This window comes from Trypanosoma theileri (assembly GCF_002087225.1).
Source record: "Trypanosoma theileri isolate Edinburgh chromosome Unknown TM35_Tth_6_V1, whole genome shotgun sequence".
Taxonomy (NCBI): Eukaryota; Euglenozoa; class Kinetoplastea; order Trypanosomatida; family Trypanosomatidae; genus Trypanosoma; species Trypanosoma theileri.
Window position 1 is genome coordinate 788,046 of NW_021639848.1, and position 23,721 is coordinate 811,766.

The 23,721-nt window shown below is 39.6% G+C and overlaps 12 protein-coding genes across 12 annotated transcripts; all 12 read right to left on the reverse strand.

Annotated features, from left to right (window-relative positions):
• Positions 1-504: 504 nt before the first annotated feature.
• TM35_000064160 (short-chain dehydrogenase) lies at positions 505-1,425 on the reverse strand (the record flags this gene model as incomplete). The annotated part of the gene is made up of 1 exon (XM_029023453.1): positions 505-1,425. The coding sequence occupies one exon, from the start codon at positions 1,423-1,425 to the stop codon at positions 505-507; it is 921 nt and encodes a 306-aa protein (XP_028885477.1).
• An 809-nt stretch (positions 1,426-2,234) lies between these two features.
• Positions 2,235-3,263, reverse strand: TM35_000064170 (vacuolar protein sorting-associated protein-like; the record flags this gene model as incomplete). The annotated part of the gene is made up of 1 exon (XM_029023454.1): positions 2,235-3,263. The coding sequence occupies one exon, from the start codon at positions 3,261-3,263 to the stop codon at positions 2,235-2,237; it is 1,029 nt and encodes a 342-aa protein (XP_028885478.1).
• A 1,112-nt stretch (positions 3,264-4,375) lies between these two features.
• Positions 4,376-6,511, reverse strand: TM35_000064180 (Sec14 cytosolic factor; the record flags this gene model as incomplete). Its single annotated transcript, XM_029023455.1, has 1 exon — positions 4,376-6,511. One exon carries the CDS (start codon positions 6,509-6,511, stop codon positions 4,376-4,378), a length of 2,136 nt encoding a protein of 711 aa, XP_028885479.1.
• Positions 6,512-7,306: 795 nt separating this feature from the next.
• On the reverse strand, positions 7,307-7,951 carry TM35_000064190 (putative SNF7-like protein; the record flags this gene model as incomplete). The annotated part of the gene is made up of 1 exon (XM_029023456.1): positions 7,307-7,951. The coding sequence occupies one exon, from the start codon at positions 7,949-7,951 to the stop codon at positions 7,307-7,309; it is 645 nt and encodes a 214-aa protein (XP_028885480.1).
• A 465-nt stretch (positions 7,952-8,416) lies between these two features.
• Positions 8,417-9,445, reverse strand: TM35_000064200 (glycosyl transferase-like protein; the record flags this gene model as incomplete). Its single annotated transcript, XM_029023457.1, has 1 exon — positions 8,417-9,445. The coding sequence occupies one exon, from the start codon at positions 9,443-9,445 to the stop codon at positions 8,417-8,419; it is 1,029 nt and encodes a 342-aa protein (XP_028885481.1).
• Positions 9,446-10,158: 713 nt separating this feature from the next.
• On the reverse strand, positions 10,159-10,755 carry TM35_000064210 (putative protein NipSnap 3A-like; the record flags this gene model as incomplete). Its single annotated transcript, XM_029023458.1, has 1 exon — positions 10,159-10,755. One exon carries the CDS (start codon positions 10,753-10,755, stop codon positions 10,159-10,161), a length of 597 nt encoding a protein of 198 aa, XP_028885482.1.
• A 1,749-nt stretch (positions 10,756-12,504) lies between these two features.
• TM35_000064220 (2-oxoglutarate dehydrogenase E1 component) lies at positions 12,505-15,534 on the reverse strand (the record flags this gene model as incomplete). Its single annotated transcript, XM_029023459.1, has 1 exon — positions 12,505-15,534. The coding sequence occupies one exon, from the start codon at positions 15,532-15,534 to the stop codon at positions 12,505-12,507; it is 3,030 nt and encodes a 1,009-aa protein (XP_028885483.1).
• An 842-nt stretch (positions 15,535-16,376) lies between these two features.
• Positions 16,377-16,943, reverse strand: TM35_000064230 (uncharacterized protein; the record flags this gene model as incomplete). The annotated part of the gene is made up of 1 exon (XM_029023460.1): positions 16,377-16,943. One exon carries the CDS (start codon positions 16,941-16,943, stop codon positions 16,377-16,379), a length of 567 nt encoding a protein of 188 aa, XP_028885484.1.
• Positions 16,944-17,432: 489 nt separating this feature from the next.
• TM35_000064240 (uncharacterized protein) lies at positions 17,433-18,314 on the reverse strand (the record flags this gene model as incomplete). Its single annotated transcript, XM_029023461.1, has 1 exon — positions 17,433-18,314. One exon carries the CDS (start codon positions 18,312-18,314, stop codon positions 17,433-17,435), a length of 882 nt encoding a protein of 293 aa, XP_028885485.1.
• Positions 18,315-18,686: 372 nt separating this feature from the next.
• Positions 18,687-21,164, reverse strand: TM35_000064250 (uncharacterized protein; the record flags this gene model as incomplete). The annotated part of the gene is made up of 1 exon (XM_029023462.1): positions 18,687-21,164. The coding sequence occupies one exon, from the start codon at positions 21,162-21,164 to the stop codon at positions 18,687-18,689; it is 2,478 nt and encodes an 825-aa protein (XP_028885486.1).
• A 485-nt stretch (positions 21,165-21,649) lies between these two features.
• Positions 21,650-22,186, reverse strand: TM35_000064260 (uncharacterized protein; the record flags this gene model as incomplete). The annotated part of the gene is made up of 1 exon (XM_029023463.1): positions 21,650-22,186. The coding sequence occupies one exon, from the start codon at positions 22,184-22,186 to the stop codon at positions 21,650-21,652; it is 537 nt and encodes a 178-aa protein (XP_028885487.1).
• Positions 22,187-22,770: 584 nt separating this feature from the next.
• On the reverse strand, positions 22,771-23,553 carry TM35_000064270 (uncharacterized protein; the record flags this gene model as incomplete). Its single annotated transcript, XM_029023464.1, has 1 exon — positions 22,771-23,553. The coding sequence occupies one exon, from the start codon at positions 23,551-23,553 to the stop codon at positions 22,771-22,773; it is 783 nt and encodes a 260-aa protein (XP_028885488.1).
• Between the last annotated feature and the right edge of the window lie 168 nt (positions 23,554-23,721).

The following is a 23,721-nucleotide window of genomic DNA, read 5'->3' on the forward strand; positions in this document are numbered from 1 at the left end:
GAGTTGTGCAGATAGCTGGGCATTGGGCCCTTAATGCCGTTGCGGTGGTTCTTCCGCGACTGGTTGTGGTTCGTGTGGTTCTTAGACTTGGCCATAGTTGATTCTTTCCTTGCTCAAAAATATACAGATAGATAGAAAAAAAGAGAAAGAGAAAGAGAGAAAAAAAAAATAGAAGAAAAAGAAACAAAATAAAAAAAATGTATTCATGATGATGCAACGCTTGTATGCATGCGTAATAGAGTAGATAGAAGGAAAGTGATAGATAACAAGAAACCAAAAAAAAGAGAAAAAAAAAAATAGAACACAGGAGACTGAAAGGGTTAAACAGCATACTTGTAAATAGAATGACCTTGACACTCAAAGCAAACCAAACGGTATGCATCCCTTTTTTTTCTTTTATTTTTTCTTTCGTCTTGCCTCTTTTTTTTTTTTCTTCTTGTTAGTTTAAATATAGTGTACTAATTAAGAGAGTTCCTGTAGTAGGGGTGAGAAACACCCCTTTTTTCACTTCAGTGATCGTGTACTCATTTCCTTCGCTCGATTATCAATAAATGAGGTGAAAATAGGCCGTAGCACGTAGCCGAGTCTACCGGTAAGTGTTGTTAGCACCTCTGCGTCCCCTTGCAAGACACCCGACATACACTGTTCCGCACACACCTCCGGTGGGACCCCACGGCGATGATTACTACCGGCCATACTACCGCCCTGCTGAGCCAGTTTGTGAAACTCCGTGTCTACATATCCTGGGCAACAGAGTGTAATGGCTACATCCGTTTCTCCACGGAGGGCGTTCATAAATCCTTGAATAGCGTGTTTTGCTGCTGTATAGGCACTACGAAATGTGGATGGTAAAATGCCTGCCAGTGATGACATTACGATAACTCTTGATGGATCATTCTCTGAATGAGTTTCCGCAAGTAATGGCAATAATTGCTGCAGCAGACGCACATTAGCAAAGTAGTTAATCTGCATCATATCTTCACATACGGTATAAAACGATGGTTGGGAGGCAAACGGAAGAATTGCCCCTGCACCTGCGTTAAGCACGAGATATTTAAATGGCTCTTCACTCCCGTGTTCTTTCTGCCAGGCCCGCACGGCCGCTCCCACTTTGCTGGTGCCTTCCACTGTGCAGAGATCCGCCACAATCACATCAGCGCTCGGGGCGCCTAATGTTCTGCAGGCGGTCTGTGCGCTGCGGAGGGCGTCTTCGTTGCGGCCGACGAGGAGAACACTGCAGCCGGCGCGGGCAAAATAGCGGGCGATCGCGAGGCCGATGCCGCTGCCGCCGCCGGTGATGAGAGCGACGCCGCCGGGCCGCAGGGGCCGCCGTCTGGCACGCCGCCGAAGTGTGCGGAGAAGCACAAAAAATAGCGGTAGAGCGGCAAGAAGAAGAGGAGCAAACAATTGAAGGGTGGGCCGCATGAGAGAGAGATAAGTTTATATGCGTATGTGTGTACGTGTGCAAGTGTATATATATGTATATATATATAATGTATTTCTGCGTTTCTATATTACTACTGATAGAGAGAGAAAGGATGTGTGAAAAGGAAATAAAAAAAGAAAAGGGTAGTAGTACCCATAGTGGAATTAATAATAATAGTAGTAATACCACACATTTTTTGCAGCTATTACTATTGCTGTAGTATAATCATTATTAATGATACACAAGCCAGAGTAAGCAGATGTATGCAATTTGTTTCTTTGTTTGTTTGTTTGTTGCTTTTGGGGGATGGGTGCTCTTTTCATACACACACACACACTCCCTCTCTCTACTTCTTTACCTCATTTCATGTTCGGCACATTAGAGAAAAAAAAGCAGAAAAAAGCAACGAACAAACACAATAAAGCAACTAAGAAAGGAAAAACAATAAATAAAATAAAAAACTAATACAAAAAAAAGAAAAAAACATGCACATACTTCTTAAATTCTTTCCCCCTGTTCTTGTTTGCATAACACAAAAAAAGAATCACTTCTTTCTTGACTTTTTTTTTTTTTTACTTTTCTCGATCGACATCCTATAAAAGTCTTTTATCCATATTTGCCATCATTCTCATACACGGCTCCCCTCTTCTTTTTTTTTCTTTCTTGGTTTATTTATGTGTAATACAGCTTCTATTCTTTCCTTTTTCAAAAGTGACTCATATTCATTCCTAATGCTGTACTATTATGTTCGATATACGTTGTAGTTTACGTGCATAATGTTTTGTTTTCTTTTTTCTTTGTTCTTGTCTCAAGAGAGACCTGCCTTTGATCTCGCAGGTGCGTCCTGTCCTCGCCTGCGGTAGAGTGTAATCTCCTGCTGCTTAAAGTATCGTTTTCCCTCACCTGTGATAAGCACCAGGTTAAGAAAGTATAATACGCGAAAGCAGTTATGTACACTGGAATAGGTTGGAGTGAGATTCGGAATAGATCGAAGATATAAGCGAATAGGCACCACTTCTCCTACAATAGGTGTTCCATCCATAATTTCAAACTTCTGTAGTGTTTCGGATTGCATTAAATCTGTTGTTTTACCAGGGCCAATATATTCTTTCCGGACTACACCAATCTCACCATACCTAATATCCATATCTGCTACTTTAAAAGTCACCTTTCCAAGTACTCGCTCGCCTAGATGAAAGATTTTCTTATCATACTTAAACTCAATATGCAGTACATTATCCACACCAACATCCATAGATGTGGATTGTGGACCAAATACAGTTTCTCGAAAGTAACTTCGATGACGTGAGGCATCGGGTTGGGTATCACTCATCTGTTCATCTACTCTACTCACCCAAACTTCCTCCATCTCGGTTACATTCTTCACAGGTCTCTGAATCGTCACCCGAAGGAAATAAGAGACCCGTGCATTAATACCACGATATGATTCATACTCCTTTGGAGCGGAAAAGTGAAATTCAAGTGGTGTTGGATTACGCAGCGCGTCTGGTTCAAAACGTTTATCTTGTCGCATAAAATCCAGTTTCTGCACACTCTCCCCGAATGTTGATATGACTCCAACGAGCTCTATGAGAACTCCATTGTGGCGGTAATTTCCTTTTGGTGTGAGCATCACACGGCCTCGCACCGGCTCTGTGCTGGCGAAGAGATGCATTCGCTCGCTTGTACGTTCGTACGGGTCATCTACGGTGACCATACTTTCATCCATCTTTCCATCAAAGATGAACTTCACATCGCAGCCATCTACTTTGCGCAGGAGACGACCAAAGAGACCGGGCTCTCGGTCTTTTTCTACTAACCGCTCCCTTTCCAGCATCTATTGCGGTGGAATACGTATGAATGTATATATATATATATATATATATATATATATATATATATAATTATTTATTTATACTTCTGTATGTGTATGTGTGTGTGTGTGTTGGTAATCGTAACAGCAGCGGTGTCAGCTGCAAAATGGTGATGATGATAATGAATGAGAGTAACCAGAAATGAGAGCAATGAGCAACCCAAAGAGGAAAAAAGAGGAAAAGAGAAAGAAAGAGAAAGAAAGAGAGAAAGAAAGAAAGAAGAAGACACTAAAGAAACATGAAAAAGTAGAAGAAAAACAAAATATGAAATGTGAAACGTGGGAATTATAAAAAATTTAGGCTATCCATAAAAAAAAAAAAAAAAAATCAAGAAAAAAATAATACATGTACGTATGCATTCCCTACCACTTGCAATTCTATAGGCTCGAAAGGAAAAACCTGGAAAAGAAAGCGAGGAAACACTTTTTCTTTTTTTTTTTTTTCTTCTTCAGTCGAGCAGAAACGAAAAAAAAAAAAAATTAAATAAGAGCAGGCTATTGGCCAAAAGTAGTTTGACCTGGTGCGGGGGCAATAAATTGGTATAAAAAAAAAAAAAAAAAGAAAACATATCGTCTTATTATTATTACTTCTCCGGCGCTCGTTTCTTTTCTATTTTTTTTTCCCTTTTTTGCAAAACAGTTCGTACGCGAATGGAGGACACAAAGCGACTAAAAGAAATGCAAATATATATATAGATATATATATTTATATAAATGCAAATATATATATAGATATATATATTTATAGAAAACAGAGATAAACATCTGCAAAAAAAAAAGAAAAAAAAACGTGTGATTGAATAAAACAAATCTTCACTATAAATAAGAAAAGGAGATAGATTTGATAGTTTACCCAGAAACAGTGAATGTGCATCGCACTTCCCCCATCCCTCTTGCATACACATTGATAAATGGAATACCAAATACAGATGATATACAGAAAGAAGGAAGTACCAAAGCATAGCATGAAACGAGAGAAAAATCAAAAAAAAAAGAAAAAAGAAAAAGAAAACATATATATATATATATATATATATATATATATATATAAAAGAAAAGAAAAACCCTCCTTTCATTCAGTGAATATTTTCTTCTTCCTTTTCACCCATCACAGGTGCCGGGGTGGATCGCGGCAGCAGTCGACGGAACATCTCCGTTGTGGGTATTGCCAACCGTGCCCCGAAGATATTCTTTGCCCGCTGTATCCCACCCTCCTGTGGTCGCCGCAGGTCTGCCTCCCACACCCGACAAACCCCCACCAGTAGTGTAAAGAGATCTATTATGGGGAGTTTGGCAAGTTCACCGTAGACCATAAGTGTCTGTCCCTTCTTCTCTACCAAGCGAGGAACCACACTGACACTGGTATTACTCCTGCTTCGACCATTATTGGAACCATTACCACTATTATTGAGTCGTTTGCTAGAACTATTGTTATTGCTTGTATTATTATTCATACTACTGCTATTGCTAGATGTCCCATTCATTACCCACGCGGTTAGATCATTCGTGGCCTCACTATGAGGAAAACATTCTGCAAATTTAACTTTTCGCCCCACAACGGTGTGACGTGTGAGGCTATCTGTAAAAACTTTGCAATTGTCCGAGAAGGTAAAAACTTGTACACGACGACGTAAACGGCTTTTCTTTAAAAGATAACGAGCTTTACGAGAAGCATCGCAAACAATCACATAATTATGTATACGATGTCCAGATTCACTAAGCAACTCCCCTACCAACTTTCGCTCTTCAGGGTAAGAAGAAACTGGACACGGTGCAAGTATATCCATTATTCTATCGGGAACAGCACGGTAGACAAGATTATCTTCCATTTCACCAATTGGTACTCCATCAATAAAGCCCAAAATTTTACCATCTGCGCATTCAGTTAAATTGATCACCACTTTTTCTTGATCCTCTCCTTTCTCTACTCGAGCTTGTGGACGAAGAGCATAAGACTCCATCACATCTTGGTGTGACTGACCCGATGCAAGAACCTCTGGTGAACCAATTTGTACCAATTGTGGACTAGTCCCCTCCTCTTCACTATCGGTAGAGATGGAACTACATACACTGAAGAACTCATCCTTTTCCTCTAGGACCAGTTGCGACAACACAGACTCATTTACCGGTAATGAAAAATCTGCTTGTGATAGTGATTGTGATTGCGATCTTGATTGTGATCTTATTTCTTTATCTTTTCCCTTACCTTGTTCTCTTTGTAGTTTCTCATCTGATTTAAGTACTACAACTCCTGATAGGATTGGTGTCTTGCAGCTACTCCGTTTTTGTGAAGACATCTGAGGTGTTTGTGGATCAACATATCGGTTAAGTGGTGTACTTTCACCACGTTGTGTTTCCTCTTCACGTAAGGCTGTAAGTCGCAATACCTCTGATGCTATCAATGTTCCTGCAATATCATTCATGCTGCTGCCTCCACGTGAGGCTGGGATTTGATCGGCATCAATAAATGGTAATAATAACTCTAATGTGGGGGATCCACTGAAGAAGTGCATCTTCTCCTGCACACGGGGATCCACAAATGGGCGAAGGACTTTCCATGCCCCTGTAACAGCCCAACCAGCATTAAAGATAAGCATTCGCCGCATAATCTCAGGATAATATTCCTGCATGATTTTAGCCATATCACGTGCAAAGGAAAGTGTCATGGAGTTCACTGCAGAGATTCCCAAATTACATAGATCTAATACAAGAGTGCAGCGATCCACTTTTTTTTCTTTAGATAGAAAACGTGCTGTTTCCATTACCCGCATTTGCACCCGTAGTAATTCAGTTTTATATCCATTTTTAATGGCTGAAACTACCAAAGGTATATCTGGAGTATTCCACATAATAGGACATCCTTCTTTATCAAATCCGTAAAGCATAGCACCTGAAGATTCAACATCCGAGTTGTATTTTTCTATCATGAGATAATTGAGTTTCTGCTCTTTTCGTTGAGCTGCATAGGTCCGTATGGCCGCCTCTGTTGCATCTACACTCCATCGTTTGCCAATCAGAAATCGGTAGAGTAGGTCACAATCAGAGACTTTCTGAATATCATCAAGAGGTAAAATATCCTTTACACGATCGCGTAGTAATAAATTTTTGGCTTTCTGTTCTGGAGTGAATATCATAACTCCTGAACCTTTTTGAGCTTCGTGATCTCTACTATACGAAGATGTTGAAGATGTCGAAAATGAACTGGAACTCATATTTATAGCAATCTTTGTTAGCAACCCTTTTAAAAGAATATATATATATATATATATGCCTGTATGCTTTGTCAATTAATGATGCGCAACCACAGAATGCTATTGCTACTTCTGGTGATTCCCTTTCTCGTTGGTTGAATCTAAATGGGGTAGCAGAAGATATTTGGAAACAAAGAAGATGTTCCTTTCGTTTTTTGTTTTTTTTTTTTTTTTACTGTAAATGCCTTTTTTTTATATATTGTTGTTGTTATTGTTTTGTTAGTGCGTCTCGATTCCTTCTTTTTTCTTTTTTTTCTTCTTCTTGCTGTCACTAAAACAAAGGCAAAGGCCTTGAAAATCAAATAGTGTAGAAAGAATAAGAAGAAATAATAATAACTAACACAGGAAAAGAGAAAGAAAAGACTCTAAAAAAAAAAAAAAGAATACCTCCAAAGAAAAAAGGATAAATAATCTAATACAGAAAGAGGTATATGGTGGAAGTTACTTCTCACACTCACCACTGCAAAGAGACTCCTCGCTCCAATTTTTTAAAGATATGGGAAACTGTAAAAATAAATAGAACAAAAACTGAGAGACCGCATAATATTTTCTTTCTTTCTAACCTTTTCTTTATCAATCCCCTTCCCTCATATATACACACACACACAGAGTGAGAGAGAGAGAGAAAAAAAGAAAGGAAATAGAGAAAGAATCAACTAGATATCTATATATATATATATATATATATATATATATATATACGCCATAGGGGTAGACAGACAGAGAGAGAGATAAAGAATGATGGATTAGAGGAGATTAGCTGGTCCCTCCCCGCAGTGCGTTGTACTTTTCCATCAAATCGTCCTCATCGTCCTCCTCCACTTCTGTTGTCTGCACTGTCTGTTGTGCCTGTGGCAACTTGGAGCGTCCAGCGGTGGCGCCCTCCATCTTGCCGTGGGTGACCTCCTCCACCACTTTACTCACCTCATCCTCCAACTCCGTATCACTGATCCCATCATCTAAGGCATCGTCAATCGTGTCGTTCATCATCTCTTCAATCAATCCGGCCTTCACCATTTCTTTACTCATCGCCTGCATCACTTCCTGCACCTCACGTATACGCACCAGTTCATTCATCTGGGACATAATAGTGGCACTCTTCTTAAGATTCCCCGCCAGTTTTATCTGAGAGACCTGCTGTTGTAAATGCATAGATACAGAGTTCATCTGGGTTCGGGCGGTGTACATGCGACGCACGGCATTACGAGAGCGAATAATCTCCTTTGATAACATGCGGACAGCCACGTTGTCGCCCTGACGAGCCGCCTGTTTGGCTGCTTGTTTGACTTTCATTTCCTCTCGTTGTATTTTGCGAATCTGCGTATCGATCTTGCGCATTTCCGAGTTGAGCTGCCGCCGCCAAATCTTTGCCTGCTCCTCCGGCGTCTCACGTTTGAACATCTTGTCGAAAATATTCATTCTTTCGACGGTCACTCTCTCAAGTCTGTCCCTCTACAAATATAAATATAAATATAAATATATATTATATTATATTATTATATATCTCACCCTAATCTTTGCTTGACGTGTCTTTCTAACACCAAATAATATTTTTTTTTCTTTTACTCGTTGCGTGGAACACGCTACATGTATTTATATATATGCAGAATAAAAAAAAAGAATAAAAGAATAATAATAATAATAATAATAATAAATAAAACAGGACATGATGTATGTAAAGACGTGAAAACCGTACAACGATATATATATATATATATATATATATATTCTTTAGGTGTAAGATTGAGAAAAAAAAAACCATAAAACCGTAAATATACAGATAGATTTTTTACAAATAAATAATAATAATAATAATAATAATAATAATAATAATAATAATAATAAAAGGGTGGAATATATATCTCTCTATGTATCTAGATCATCTATATTCCATCCTGCTGCCCGACAGCGTTCCCGTTCCTCTTCCTTCTCATCTCTTCCATTACTTGACTGAATGTCGGAGCCCAATCGTGTGGCCTGCACAACAAGAGGAGGCTGCATTGTATAGCAGACAGGCATCACAACATGCGGCACACCACCACTACCAACAACAGAACCACGCCCACTATTATTATTATTATTATTATTATTATTATTATTATTATTATTATTATTATTATTATTATTATTATTATTATTATTATTATTATTATTATTATTATTATTATTATTATTATTAGTATCGCTTCCAACATGCAATGTCATCATTGTATCTAATTGATATGTCATGGGCAAACACAAATCCAACAAACGACGTGCACCTTCATGCTTGATAACATAGCAATTGGTCGTTCGATGCATTTGCGGCACACGACTAACACCTTCCGCTACTCGCAACATAGATGCCTGCCCAGCCGTGTCTAATCCACTCACATACACCAGTTCCCAGTCGTCTGGTACTCTTCGCATGCGTTCTTCATACTGTTGGTGAAAGTTCACAGGGAAAAGAGAGTCATCCTCCACGACAAGAACACAACGCTGACGCCTCGCTGCGATTGCGGCCCACACCATCACGTGACTCAGTGCACAGCCAACAGCACCCTTGTTGAGATCCATTCCCCATATGCGGTGGGATTCCTCTTCCTGCAGACGAAGAAACCCTAATAGTGAGAGTAGACCACACGCATGGGCCTTGTGAGCATCAATCTTGTTTCCCTCTACAGCAGAGAAACGTTTGTAGTCCCCTTCACGAAACCCCGCACGCTGCAATTGTTTTGAAATAAACGTCCAACGGTCTGGTCGTCTATCTAGATTGATGACATAGACAGCGTCAAATAAAGAATTTCTCTGTGGATACAAGGACGTTTGATAGTGAGATATGTGAGAAGGAAAAAAGATGCTGCGACTTCTGAGACTCGTGCAGAGAACTTCCTTCTTCAAACGCAGCAGTCCCATCGTGAATGGATACGGTCTTTTCTCTTTTTTTTATCCCCCCTTGTGTAATTATTATTATTATTATTATTATTATTATTATTATTATTATTATTATTATTATTATTTTCGAAATGGGAGGAGTCTTCTGTGAACTGCAGAAGGCTACAAATACTCCCTTTTACAAAAATGGAAAAGGGATTATTAGAAAACGAAAGAAAAAAAAAAGAGAAATAAATAGATTACATGAGTGATAAATAGATAGAATTAATTAGAAGAAAAACAAAATAAAAAAAAGAAAAAGAACGAACCAGACGAGGTGAAAAAGATCAGCAATAATGCAAATGAGAAAATAGACGAGTCCATTTCTCTCTTTTTTTTTTGTTTTGTTTGTTTGTTTGTTTGTTGTCGTTTTCGTTCGCAGGGAAAGGGAGTACCGCCTTCTTCCCCTTTTATGGCCGTCACTTCGCTTACTCCCGGTATTTTTTTTTTTCAAACCCAGCATTGCATAATTGTCACATTCGCTACTTTTTTGTTTTTTTTTTCTTTTTTCTTTCTTCTTCTTTGCCTCCACTTCCGCGTTCCTTGATTCTTTATTTGCTCGTTTTTCATGTTTTCCTCCTCATCCTCATCCTCATCCTCTTCTTCTTACTGCACATTTCAACACTACCGCCGAGTCTAACTAACTAACTATATATATATATATATCTTTGTGTATGTATATCTATATATACCTATCATCGCCAGAGGCATCCAATGGAGGCAGACCAACGTGCGGGCCCCATGATCTTTGAGATACTTCCCTGCGTGGGCTCCACCTGCATGAGATCATCCAACATCTTTCCCTTAACGAGATGCAAATATTTCCCCTCATGCTCACCGGTTGTGACAATATACGAAGCCGCCAGTGTTACACCAGGCGAGGTAAGAATTAGTTCCTTCTGTGGTGTAACTTTTAGCAAGTATTTATAACTTAATGTGCTAGCCGTGCCCTCTCGGTATATCATACGCATTAACATATTTGTCTGTGATGACAAACACTCCTGACGCGGGTATGAGTATCGACGCTTCCAGTCTTCATTCTTTTCCAATCCATTACGTATATCATATCGATGTTTGAGTGAATCATATTCCCATAAATGTACCATTTGGTTAAGGGCACCAATCTGCACTACCCAGTACCCCTGGCATCGGCTCACAGAGGCACGCATGGGCAAGAGATCCATTGAAATACGGTGAAAAGTATCATATTTGTCTGGTAAAATATCATAAACACGGAGTTCATACACCTTCTGATTGGTAATATTCAACAGAGGGAATGAGCGTTTCAACATGCTTTGTTTCTTGTTTTTTCCTGTTTTTTTTTTTTTTTTCTTTTTCTTCTTCTTTGACTAAATAAATAATATATACGTATTTGTTACTTTACTGTATATATGTATATATATATATATATGTATGTGTTGAAGAATGTATGGGGAACGAAGGGACCTGCTCTTTTCGTCGTTAATAACTTCCACTCCTCTCTCTCTCTCTTTCACTAGTCTTCTTTTTCTTTTTTTTTCCTCCCTTCTTGTGTGTACTCCACTTTTGGAGTATTTCAACTTGTTTGATCGTACGCAGTGAGAAAACGCGTAGACCACAAGCGATTGAAAGAAAAAGCCCAAGTCACTAACCCCTTTTTCTTCCCTTTATATATTAATATAAAAGTACTGTTCTTCCTCCACTTAAGCTAGAAAAATAAAACAGAGGTAAGGGTGGTGCAATTCAAAAAGAAAAAAAAAGAAAAGAAGAAAAGGAAAAAGAATGTATTTATTAAAGATGGATGTTCATTTTCTTTTTTTTTTTTCTTTTTTTTTTTTTTTTTTTGCTTTTTTGCTTTTCGTATGCAGAGAGAGAGAGATGTACGTCTTCCTCCTTGGAATAGAAGCGTAAGCATGAGAAAATCAGTAGCTTCTCAACACACATAACGCAAAAACACTAGAAATATATATATATATATATATGTATATATTCACTTCACTTTTTTTTTCTTTTCTTTTTTCTTTTTTATTATTATATTCCGTCTTCTTGTCATTTTCTTTTCTTAATACACATGTTTTCACCACCACACTTTCAGAAGAGTATACGGATTACAAGTATTCATTGTAATGTCTTCAGTATTTCCATCAGTTTATCCTTTAACTGGGTGAGGGGTTAATATACTCTCCCAACCCACTCCCCCTCTTGTAATTTCTTACTTTTCCTTTTCTTCCATGTCTACAGTATTCCGATATACCCTCTGTACACGTGAAGAGCAAAAAAAAAAAACAAAAATAAATAAATAAATAAAGAGAAAAAACCTAACTGCGTCAAAAATAGGAAAAAAAACAAAAACAAATATTGCCTTCAAACACCATTCATTTCAGACACCTTCCTAGAAAAACCCAAACTACAGCAACAACATACATGCATATGCACATATACACATACACATAGAAATATATATAGATATATAGATAAATATAAACATTGGATAATCCCTCACGCAGAGAAGTACCTATGTTTATTCCGCGTTTCTTTTTCTCTCGTTCCACTTGATATGATATCCACGTTGCTGTCGCTTAATAACTCTCATTTACTCTTCCATCATCATCATCATCGTTATGAATATCATCACCCCATCATGTGCAAATGATATGTATATAGAAGAGAGGGGATGAGAAAAGACAGTGGGTCATCACCCCAGCGAATTTCATAGTAACAAATATAACCCATTTACAATCACAATATGTTCACTTTTTTTTCTTTCTTATTTTTTTTCTTTTTTTTTTTCGTTTTGCAGTTTAAGGATGCCAAAAACATGGACTAATAATAATAATAATAATAATAATAATAATAATAATAATAATAATAATAAATACGAATAATACTACTACTAAATACGAATAGAGATAATGATAATAAAGTGTACCCCAATTAGAGTGCCTTTATATGCGCTGCTCTACTATCATTGCAGGCGTGCATTGATAAGTGTCAGGGACGCTTGTACATATATCGTCCATCGTAAACAAAGAAAAAGAAAAAAAAGGTAAAATGTACGTCCGTTATGCAAAAACAACTTCACAAATATGTTTTTCCTCTACATCATGTGCGCTCTTATATCCCGTAGACGGTGAGGCACTGATACCACGACCTGCATACAACAACTCCCGTTTGCCCTTTGTGTAAAATTCAATGCGTGGTTCCACATGATAGTATGCTCCCTGGTTTTTGGGTTCTTCCTGTGCCCACATTAATTCAGCGTTACTGTACTCCTTCAGTAGACTTTGTACCTCTGCCACTGGGAATGGTGAGAGTTCTTCAATACGAACAAGTGCTACATCTGTCTTTCCATTAGCCATACGGTATGCATGAAGAATGTGATAAAGTTGTCCTGTACATAAAACAAGACGACGGGCCTTTTCAGGAGGTACAGATGTATCCTTAATAACAGGATAAAACTGACCTGAGGTGATTTCCTCCATACTTGACTCATTAGGTGAACGGAGGAACTGTTTAGAGAAGAAGAGAATCAGTGGTTTACGAAAATCCCGACGTACGTGTCTTCGCAAGAGATGGAAATACTGTGCTGGTGTGCTTGGGTACACCACTTCCATATTCACACGGTGTGCGCGTTCTGCTTGAGAATAGGCGGGCGTCTCCACATCCTCCGATACGGCTTGTAGAAATCGTTCAATACGACCACTGCTGTGTTCCGCACCTCTTCCATCGTAACCGTGTGGAAGTGAAACCACCACGGACTGCTGTTGATTCCACTTGGATTCCCCAGCGGAGATGAATTGATCAAAAATGATAGCTGCCCCATTTGCAAAATCCCCATATTGTGCCTCCCATATCACAAGACTGTTGGGATCATTAAGGGAATAACCATTAGCGTAGCCAAGGGCTCCATACTCGCTGAGAGGACTATTGGTCACCACAAAAGGTGCCTGGTCTTCTTGAATGTGTGCAAGTGGAATGTAATGACCAACTTTTTTCTGATCGTGTAAAACAGCATGCCGCTGTGAAAAGGTTCCACGTTCCACATCTTGTCCCATTAGTCGAACGTGAATGCCATCCAAGAGGAGTGATCCAAATGCCAATGCCTCCGCACCACCCCAGTCAATACCTTCACCCTTTTCAAGAGATTCATTACGGCGATCCAATACACTCTTTAGTTTGGGGTGTACCGCAAAGTCTTCTGGAATAGTTTTAAGGGCATCCAAGACAGGTTGTAACTTTTCACGAGGAACAGCTGTAGGCTCTAGCTTTACTTTTCCCAATTCATCCGAGTACTTCATATTTTTCCATAAATCTGGGATACATGATCTGAGAAATTGGCTGTAATGAACCTTACTTGCTTCATTTTGAAAAGCACCATAACGTTCCTTTTCTGCAATAGATTTCGCTGTTCGTTGTTGTTGTGTAATAACACCATCGGCAATTAATGCATCGGAATATTTGGCAAACAAATCTCCCATGGATCTAATGCGATTGTACATAAGTGGTTGAGTAATACTTGGATCATCATTTTCATTGTGTCCAAAACGGCGGTAACAGACAAGATCAATAACGACAGATTTATTAAATTTAGCACGGAAATCAGCAGCAAATTCAAACACACGAACCACATCTTCAGGAGAATCACCATTTACGTGAAAAATAGGACACTGAAAAACACGACCAAGGTCTGTGCAATAAGCACTACTACGAGAACATTTGGGATCAGTAGTAAACCCAATTTGATTATTTACCACCACGTGAATAGTACCTCCTGTGGAGAATTCACCAACCTCACTGATACACATAGACTCAAAAGCGATACCTTGACCACTGAAAGCCGCATCTCCATGAATTTCAACAGGGAGAACTTTTAATTGTCCATCACTCTTGTATGAAATTTGTTCCGCTCGTGTATATCCTTGTACAACAGGGTTTACTGCCTCAAGATGTGATGGATTAGCGAGCATTTCTGTAGCCATTTTCTTTCCATTACGTAAATCTATAGTAGAACGTGCTCCGAGATGATACTTAACATCTGATTGAATTTTAAAAGGTTCTAATTCTGGTGCTGTGATACCCATAAACTCTTTCAATAAAACAGGAAAAGGTTTTCCAATAACGTGATAAAGTACATTAAGACGACCACGGTGTGCCATACCAATATTTACCTTTTCAATACCATGATTAGAAGAAACCTCAAGAAGGGCACGAAGACCAAGAATAAGAGATTCTGCTCCATCTGCACCAAATCGTTTTTGAGTAGAATATTTCCGTTTGAAAAAGTCTTCAAAGTGTACAGCGGAGGCAACAATATCCCATGTCCATAGACGTTCCTCTTTAGTGAGACTGCGGTGAAGTGGATTGTAAGGACCTCCCTCACTTTCCACCGCCTCTCGCATGAAACGTACAGACTCTCTGTCAACAATATGCGATAACTCGTATCCAACCTTTCCACAATAACGTTTGGTGAGGTGTTCATGAAGTTCTTTAATCGTCATTGGTCGACTGTTCGTGTTCAGTACTCCACCAACCTCATCTTGAAATCCAACACGTACCACCCGGTTATAATCATCTGGTGTAAATCCAAAGAAACCCAAATCAAGACGTAATAATTCTCTAAACCTACGCGATGGAGTACGTCGTGTGGGATCATCATTTTCGTAGTTTAATGGATCTGTAGAAGCCATTAAATGACCACGATCTTCAAAAGCTTGAATCATCCATGTAAGTCTTCCACAGTCATCAAGTGATTGCTTAACCGTTGTATCATCTGCTGAGGTTGTTGGTATCACACGAATTGGTGCGTTTAAAATAGGCTTTTCATAATCCTGCAGTTCCCTTGCGGAGAAAACTTTATCCCATGAAGGGTCCACCGAGTTTCTGTCTGCCTTCCAGTTCTGGTAAACCGTGTCGAGATACATGGCGGAGGAGCCATTTAAGAAACTATCGTTTTCATATAATAAACGGCGTTCGGGAACATCAGATTGACTGCGGGACTGTTGTGAGAGCCACAGCGAAGAGACCGCGGAGCCACGCAGAACGGCAAGCTGCGGTGGCACAGATGATGTCGTTGAAAGCAAACGACGCATCATATTTAATTGATGTTTTTCTTCTTTTTTACTTTTTTTTTTTTTTTTCGATCTCCCGATTCCTTTTTTTTTTTTTTTGGATAACTATTGACTGTGTACTTCTCTTGTTTGTTTGTTTGTTTGTTTTTTTGTTTTTTCTTCCGTTTGCTGATTGTTGTTGTTTTCTTTTATTGTGCGGGACGGCTTGCCTTGTGTTATCAGGGCGCACCGTATTGAACTTCTAAGATTTATATAAAAGCAACACCGTCAGTGATTAGAGAATAAGAGAAAGCATAAAAAATAAAATAATTAAATAAATGAAACTAATAGCATACTCTTCCCATGATATTTAAGCTGCTAATACTAGAATTGAACTGCTTTTTGTTTTCTTTTTAACATATATATATAGAGAGAGAGACACAGAAATAACATTGTATGTTTGAATGTTATAGTTTACTCGCTGCGTAAAAACACAAAAACAAAACAAAACGACCAAAATCTCCTCCTCACTAACACACACACACAGAAGACTCCTTTCTGAAAACACAGAAAGAGGAAACAGAGAAGATCTACAAGAGAACACGATGTATCATTTTTCTTTTCCTTTTTTTGTTTTGATATATATATGAAAAGATCCGTCGTTTGGGCACCTAATGAAATTAGGTTTTAAACAAGGACCCACACATCCATCTTCAAAGAATGAAAAAGACCTCCAAGTAGTAATAAGTACATTGGTTCGTGAAATCGAGCCAAATAACCATATCGGGTGAACTCTTTATTATAACAAGAAAATCTACACCATGTAAACACTCCATACAATAAGCATCATATATATTTATATATTCTCTGAATCGTCCTTACACATATTACGCACCAAGTCCTTTTTTCCCATGTCTAGTAATAGCATTGTTGAATTGTTCCTCGAGTGCACCATTGATGGATTTTAATGTACTTTTATCCGCCGCAAAAGTGTTGTGATGTGTTCCCTCGTGTTTCCCACCTCCCATTAGGCGAGCAAACTTGGCACGTTTCTTCGTATTTCCATCAAACACATCCGTATTGGCGTACTGTCCAAGATCAACGTCATCCTCTTCTTTCTTGTCACTCTTATTATTCTTATTATTATTATTATTATTATTATTATTATTATTATTACTATCCGTAGTGTCATGTTCGTCAGGGAGTTCATCTACTCGTTCTCGCTTTTTACGCGGTAGGTGTGAACGCAGAATGTGTCTTGCGCTCTTCGCATCAGTCGCAATCTCCGATGATGAAGACTCATCCGCCTCGATCTCTTTAAGTGCTGCAACAGCTAGTAGTAACAAAGCCTCAGTGCGGCTTGGTAACTCATCTGGTAGCAGTCCATGTGCCTCTGCTAACTGCAGTGCCGTTTCTCGCAATTCCTTTGCCGTAACCTTAAGAGATGTTGTCATTTTTAAAGATTGTGGGAACAAGAATGTGATTATCCCGTCTATGTATCCGCTCTCCTGACACCTTGTTCTTTATTGATAGTGTTGTTCGTGCAACAAGGAGAGAAAGGGAGAAGGAGAAAGAAGGAAGGAGAAAAAGGTTAGGCTTTTTTTTTTTTGTAAGAAAAGCAAAGTAAAGCAATGTAAAATAAAATAAAACAAATAGCCACTTGAATTCGTTGTATAGATTTATTAGTGCTTTCAATTGAATAAAGTGAACCCAAACGGTTCTCGTACAAAGGAAAGAAAAAAAAAAAGCATAAAAAGTCGAGAATAACAACAACAAAAAAAGAAAAACACATATCAAAATTAAGATCAGTGTACCTCGCTTACACCTTCATTCTCCATCTCAAACAAACACACCTAACTGTTGTTGTTGTTGTTATCATTATTATCGTTTCTTCTTCTTCTTCTTCCCGTTCTTCTTCTTCACACACATTCCTCTCTCAAACATTATACAATTTCTCGTTCCTCTTTCTGAGGATGAATTGGCCGCAGACGTGATGCATCCACCTTTACACTACTTGCGGCATTTGGTGCATCTAACCACACTTTACCGCGTGATTGTGCCAACACACGATCTCGCAGTTCTGAGGCCTCTAGTGTTTTGTACGTCTCACGCCGCTGCCGCATTCGCTCAAATAAAGCCCGTTGATCATCGTAACTAATACGTGGCTCCATCGCTGGTGGTGGGCCATCACGTGCATGCACCTTCACAGTGAGACGACTCTTCTCATTCCGCCCGCTGTACTTTGCGATCTCCCCCTCCATCAACTTCCCGCAGAACCACAAACCGGCCTTCTCCTCCGGCTGCATCTCATGCCGCTTCCAGTGGGTGTCGAGAATGGCGCGGCAGTGATAAATGACGAGACGGCGGTCTTCGTCAATGTCGGGGTTGTCGTGCAGGGCGTAGAGATGCTCAACGGCCGCCGCACGATCTCCACCCTCCGGCGCACGGCATTCCGCTGGGAATAATTTTTCTGTCAGTTCCCGCAGCCTCTCCGCGTAGTGGTCAAACTCGTCCAATGTAACAGGTGTGGTCTTATCCTTCAAGCGTGTGGACACCTCTTCCACCACGCGTTCATACTCTGAAAGTACATTCTTACTATCATCATTATCATTATCATTGTTATTATCCATAACTTGTACCTTCTGTTTTTGACTGGCCTCATTAAGAAGTTCACGGGCGGAGAGTAACTGAAGCTTCACCTGATGACGGGCATTCTGGATATGGCAGATTTGTTGGGCCAATTCAGGGGAAATAGGAGTCGAGGTTGTGCATTCATAAATAAACTCGTCCGGAAACGTTGTGCCCTTCACCGTCAAGAGCACCATCTTTTTTTTGTTTTTGTTTTTGTTTTTGTTTGTTTTTTGTTTTTTATGAGTCTGATAGCCTTTTTTTTACACCATAAGAGAGATACGCATTTTTTTGATTTGATTTAGTCTGTTTATTTTGATTATAGATGGCATCATCTCTGCATAATACAGTATACAAGCACAAACATAAACAAGGAAAATGGGAATGCAAAAATGGAAATGGAAACGTTGTCCAAAAATAGAAAGAATTTAACATTAAGTTTCTGCATTTTTTTCTTCTTTTCTTTTTTTTTTCTTTTTCCTCTCTTTTCCTTCCTCCTTCGTAATTTTTTTTTTTTTCGTTTTTCCTTCTTCTTTTCCTGCATCGTTCCCTTTCCCTCAGCAGCACAACTACAGTTCCTGTTGAGATAAGTAGAGGAGCTGTCTCCCCAGAACCGTCTTGCGAAGTGGGTGTGTCACGATAGCGTTTTCATTCTCACGAGAGGAGCGGGCGAGCACTATTTGCAAAGCCTTCGCCCACGAAAGTATATTTGTTAAATGCACCACACTCTTCTCTGTTACCGCATTGGCACCATGGCACAATTGCAGCACAGCCCGCAGGACCAACAGATGTGTGTCCTTACAAGCAGCAATAAGCTCCTCTGCTGACTTTACTCGTTCTACTGAACATGTACTTAAGTAATCAGAAAAGAATGCCATGGCTCGGCACCATTGCTCATCACGAGGATCCTCCAGTTGCAAATCAATCACTGCAAGGCTAAACAACTCCGCAAATGCGGCATCCACATCTACTTCACCACCAGAAGATCGTAATTCCTCCATAAGAGGTTGAAGAAGACCAAAACCTTTCTGTAACACTAGTAGACGTAGTGAGAGAAGTGCTTCTCCATGTTTATATGCATCATTAGATTGTGCAAGAAGCCTCGCAGCTGCAGAGACAATCATGTCAAGTGGCAATTCATTATAACTCCAATCCATAGCATCACAGAATGACATCCAAGTTTCAATATCTCCACTTTTTCCCACTGAAGGAGTCAAAGACTCTGAAGAAGATGTAAAGTAACAAAGTGACATCACTGCCTGAATAGTATAGCGTGTAAGAGATTTGGGTATTGTAAGAGCATTAAGCACATGTTCCAAATTAGCATAATAATGCATCACCATGTGAAAATCTTCTACAAATCCGCAGAGGTGTCGAACAGTCAACATCCATGGACCCAATACATGTTGTTGTCCACTCACTAAAGTTCCAAGACGCCACGCACGTAATGTACTCACTGTACATTCGTAAAAAGCCACAAAAAGTGCTTCCTCACCTTGATCAGTCTCTCGCAGCTGGACTGCACACGCCATTCGCACAACAAGCGCCAAACAACGCAGTTGTGAACTGTGATCAACCGGTTCTGTACCTTCAGGGCTAAGAAGATGCACCATCTTTCTAACAGCTTCCTTTATAAATGCTTCAAATACACCCTTACTTATATGCATTACCCGCTCTGTATGCTTCCAAAGTGTTACAGCAGAAGCTAACAGAGAAGACTTGCTAAGGAAGTGTTCTACCGCGTATGATGCCAGTATATTTAGGTTAGAAGCACAAAACTTTATCAGTTCACGTCGAAGAATATCAATCCCATGTGTATCTGTCTTCTCCAGAAGGGCTAAATAATCTGCAATAGGTTCAGTTCCAAAATTTACCACAGATAACTTCGGGGCTTCTGTAGTACGAGTAAACCCTTTAAAAAGTGAGGCAGCACTACTTTCAGAGGGTCCTTCCACAGCTTGACGTTTTACTGTTTCTGTTTCCCCACGTGTTTTTCTTACACGCTTTTTACGTTCAGTAGTTGTACTGTGTGAGCTTGACAATGTAGAGCTACGCAACACACCAGCACCTCGTGCCGGTTCCACCACAGATGGTTTATTCAGATTCTCTTGTGATTTATTTTGTGACTCTTGATATTGGTTTCCTTCTCTTTTCATTGGTTGTGGTGGTAGTAGTGTTGGTGTTGGTGTTGGTGTTGTTGAGGTTAGTGATTGTAACTCTCTTTGTGGTTCGTTCTCTGTCAGTTGAGGATTATGAGTTGAGTTTTCCATCTGTGAGGAATGGACGGACTTCGCTGAGCGTCCTTTACCTCGTGTTGCACGCGATACAGCAACCGGTGCGATTTGGCGGTTACTAGTATCTGCGTTAAAACCCAAACGAAACTCAAGTTCACTAAGTGACGTCCTAAGTGTATCCACGAGATCGTGTAAAGAAGAAGGATCTAAACCATTAACTACAGGCGGTGATGATGATGCTGGTAATGGTAATGGGGGTGTTGGTGTTACTGGTGTCTCTGAGATGAGAGTTGGTGGTGGTCGCTCCTCTAACTGTCGTTGTAAACTCTCCGCTAAACTTTTTTGTTCCTCTATCTTCTCATAAGCCCTCAGAAAGGCAAGTTTATATGCCTCTTCTCGTTCACATACCTCTACTACAAAAGATTCAAATAAAGATTTTAGCTGCTTATATTCTTCACTTACTTGTCGTTCTCCTTGTTGAGTACGTTCTAGTTCTTCTTTAGTTCGCTGCAACTCCTCTTTCATCTTTTTTAGAGAAACCGAGTTCCCGGATGATTTACTATTCGTCTCACTTGAGTGACCAGCCTCTTCCTTTCCCCCTTCAAGTGTACCAACTCCACCTGCTGCTGCTGCTGCTGAAGTAGAAGAAGAAGCGGAAACAGAAGTCTTGCCTTTGCAATTACTGCAAACACGTTTTGACTCCACTGCAACACGCAGTGAGGCGTTAGCATTCCTAAGTTCTCTATTTTCTTTCAGTAAGCGCTGCAGTTCCCGATGGTCATCATTGAGGGCCATAAGAGGATCCACGCTCATATGAGAAATGCGATTATGTCTTTTTACTAGAAAAATAAAAATAAATAAAAAAAATGATGGTTCCACAACCTCACCTCCCCCCTCTAACCTTACGAAAGAGTATTTTAAAAAAAAAAAAAAAGAAAAGAAAAGAGAATTCAAAAGAACGTTGTTAAAGGAGAGAAGATGGGAGTAATGGGAAAGAGGTAGAGAGAATGCATGAAATGACATCATCTCATCATGATATCAAATCGTGGGAGTGGGATTCTATAGCTCTCATCCCTCTCTTTTTTTATATATATAATAATAAAAAGCACTGCTCGTACGACCATGTGTCTGTCAATAAGCCTTTTTTTTTTTTTTTTTCTTCTGTTCTTCTCTTCCTCTGCGCTTCAATTGTTTAAGTGAAGAAAGAAAAAAGAGAGAAGTCTGAGTATAATTAGACCGCTGAGCAGAGGATATACCACAAGTGAAAATTCACCACTACACATATCCCACACGCCTCTTTACTTCACTTCAGCTTTCTTGTCGGTTTTGCTTTCTACAGCATTAACGGTGGTAGTAGTAGTAGTAGTAGTAGTAGTAGTAGTAGTAGTAGTAGTAGTAGTAGTAGTAGTATTATCATTTTTGACTGCAACTTCCTCTAAAAGCTCACGCCACACTCGTTTGTATCTCGCCAAATGTCGTTCGTATTGTTCAATAAACTTATTTCCGTGTTCGCTCCACAGTGCGTTCAGTTCACGATTATCACCTCTCGCTGCAATCGGCTTTCGTTTGCCTCCTTCTTCACTCATGTCGTGCTGACCAACTGGAAGAAGTGCACAACGTCGGCGTTGAGACTCTAGTGATTTCCCTGCCTGAGAAATCGCTTCCTCAGCGACTCCAATAGTTTTTTCTAGTTCTGTAAGAATAATTTCTTTCTCATTCATAATGAAGTCCCACGCGACAAGTTCATCTACGGCACGAGAAAGTTTCTGAATGCGCGTGCACTCCTGGAGGGTTATCTCGTTTTCATCTTCCTCCCCCTCCCATGACGCATACATTGGCGTTCCTACCTTTCCGTATACAAGATATGAACAAAATTCCAAATATAAAACATAAAAACAGAGATGAAGAGAAACATACAGAAAGACACACATAGATAGAGAGAAAAGAAACAACAACAGAGGCAGACACACACACAGATACACATATACACACATTACAGAGAAATGCAATGACAAATACGTACACATAAAAGTGGAGAGCCCACCAATACCCCCTACACTAAACCACACTACACTACAATCTCTTAAAATGCTTCTCCGTTTCAACTAATCATTTATCAAAATTCCACATCACATATGCAGAATGTCAGAGAAAGAAGGTAGAATCCACTCATCTCACCACCACCCTCATTTCTCTCCCTTTACCTATTTCAGAAAGGGAAAAGCAAAATAAAATAAAATAGAAAGGGAGCTGTCTCATTCACGATAGAGACCACTATATTGACTTAAAAACAAACTAAAAAAATAAATAAATAAATAAATAAATAAATAAATAAATAAAATACCCTTAATAGCCCTAATATATTCCTAATATATCCCATATTCCCAACCATCCCAATACCTAATATAGTTTCTTCTATCTATACCACATCACCCGGTTTCTTCATACGGGTACGGAATAACCAATCATCGTAAATCTTCCGTTTTTCCTCAACAAAGTTTTTGGGGTAGGGAGTCTCACGTATAGCTGCATTCCCTGTAATCGCCATATATAGTAGTGCCTGATTGAGTTCCTCCATACGAGACATGGCAAATGCTTTATTGTATAAGTGACGACAATTCTTTGCAGCATTGTACTGTCCCTCTTTCATCAAGCATCGCATAGTCATTTCGTTAACCAAGTTAGCGTGTGAGACATAAACATCACGCTCTCGTTCCAACCAATTTTTGTAAGCCAAATAATGATAATAATCATTGTACTTTCCATCTACAGGGGGAGGTACTTTTGCGTTTACGTACTTTGTACGTGGCCACCGCCATGATGCCCACCAGTACTCCTCTGGACAGGGATTCGGTCTTGTGTACGCATCCACATAGTTACGTGGTCGCAATGCTGAAATTGGGCTCGTAATGTAGTCAAACCAACTATCGTATTTGCGCTCTAGTGAACTACCCAAAATCGGTATGTCAGGATCCTGTCCGTACTGTAACTGAAGTACCCGTGAGAAACGTTCAAATATATTACGTGGGGGAGGCATTGGCTTCTCACTATCAAACGCCGGTAGAGTATCTTTATACTCCTCTGAAGCCATTGACGGCATTGGAATTCGCTCAAACGGTGGACGTTCACCGGTGTACGGAACATGTGGACCCTCCTCCTCTTCCGCGTGGTGATCATCTCCGTGGGCGTGAGTTGGACTCATGTCTACACACAAACACTACTATACAACGATAAGGCCTTACTACCGCCACACACAAACACACACACAAACGTGTGCCACCACACACAAGCACTAATTATACAACCCTAGAAGTGCACCGGTAAGAGCACACACACACACACGCAGTCTCCGAAAAAAAAAAAAAAAAAA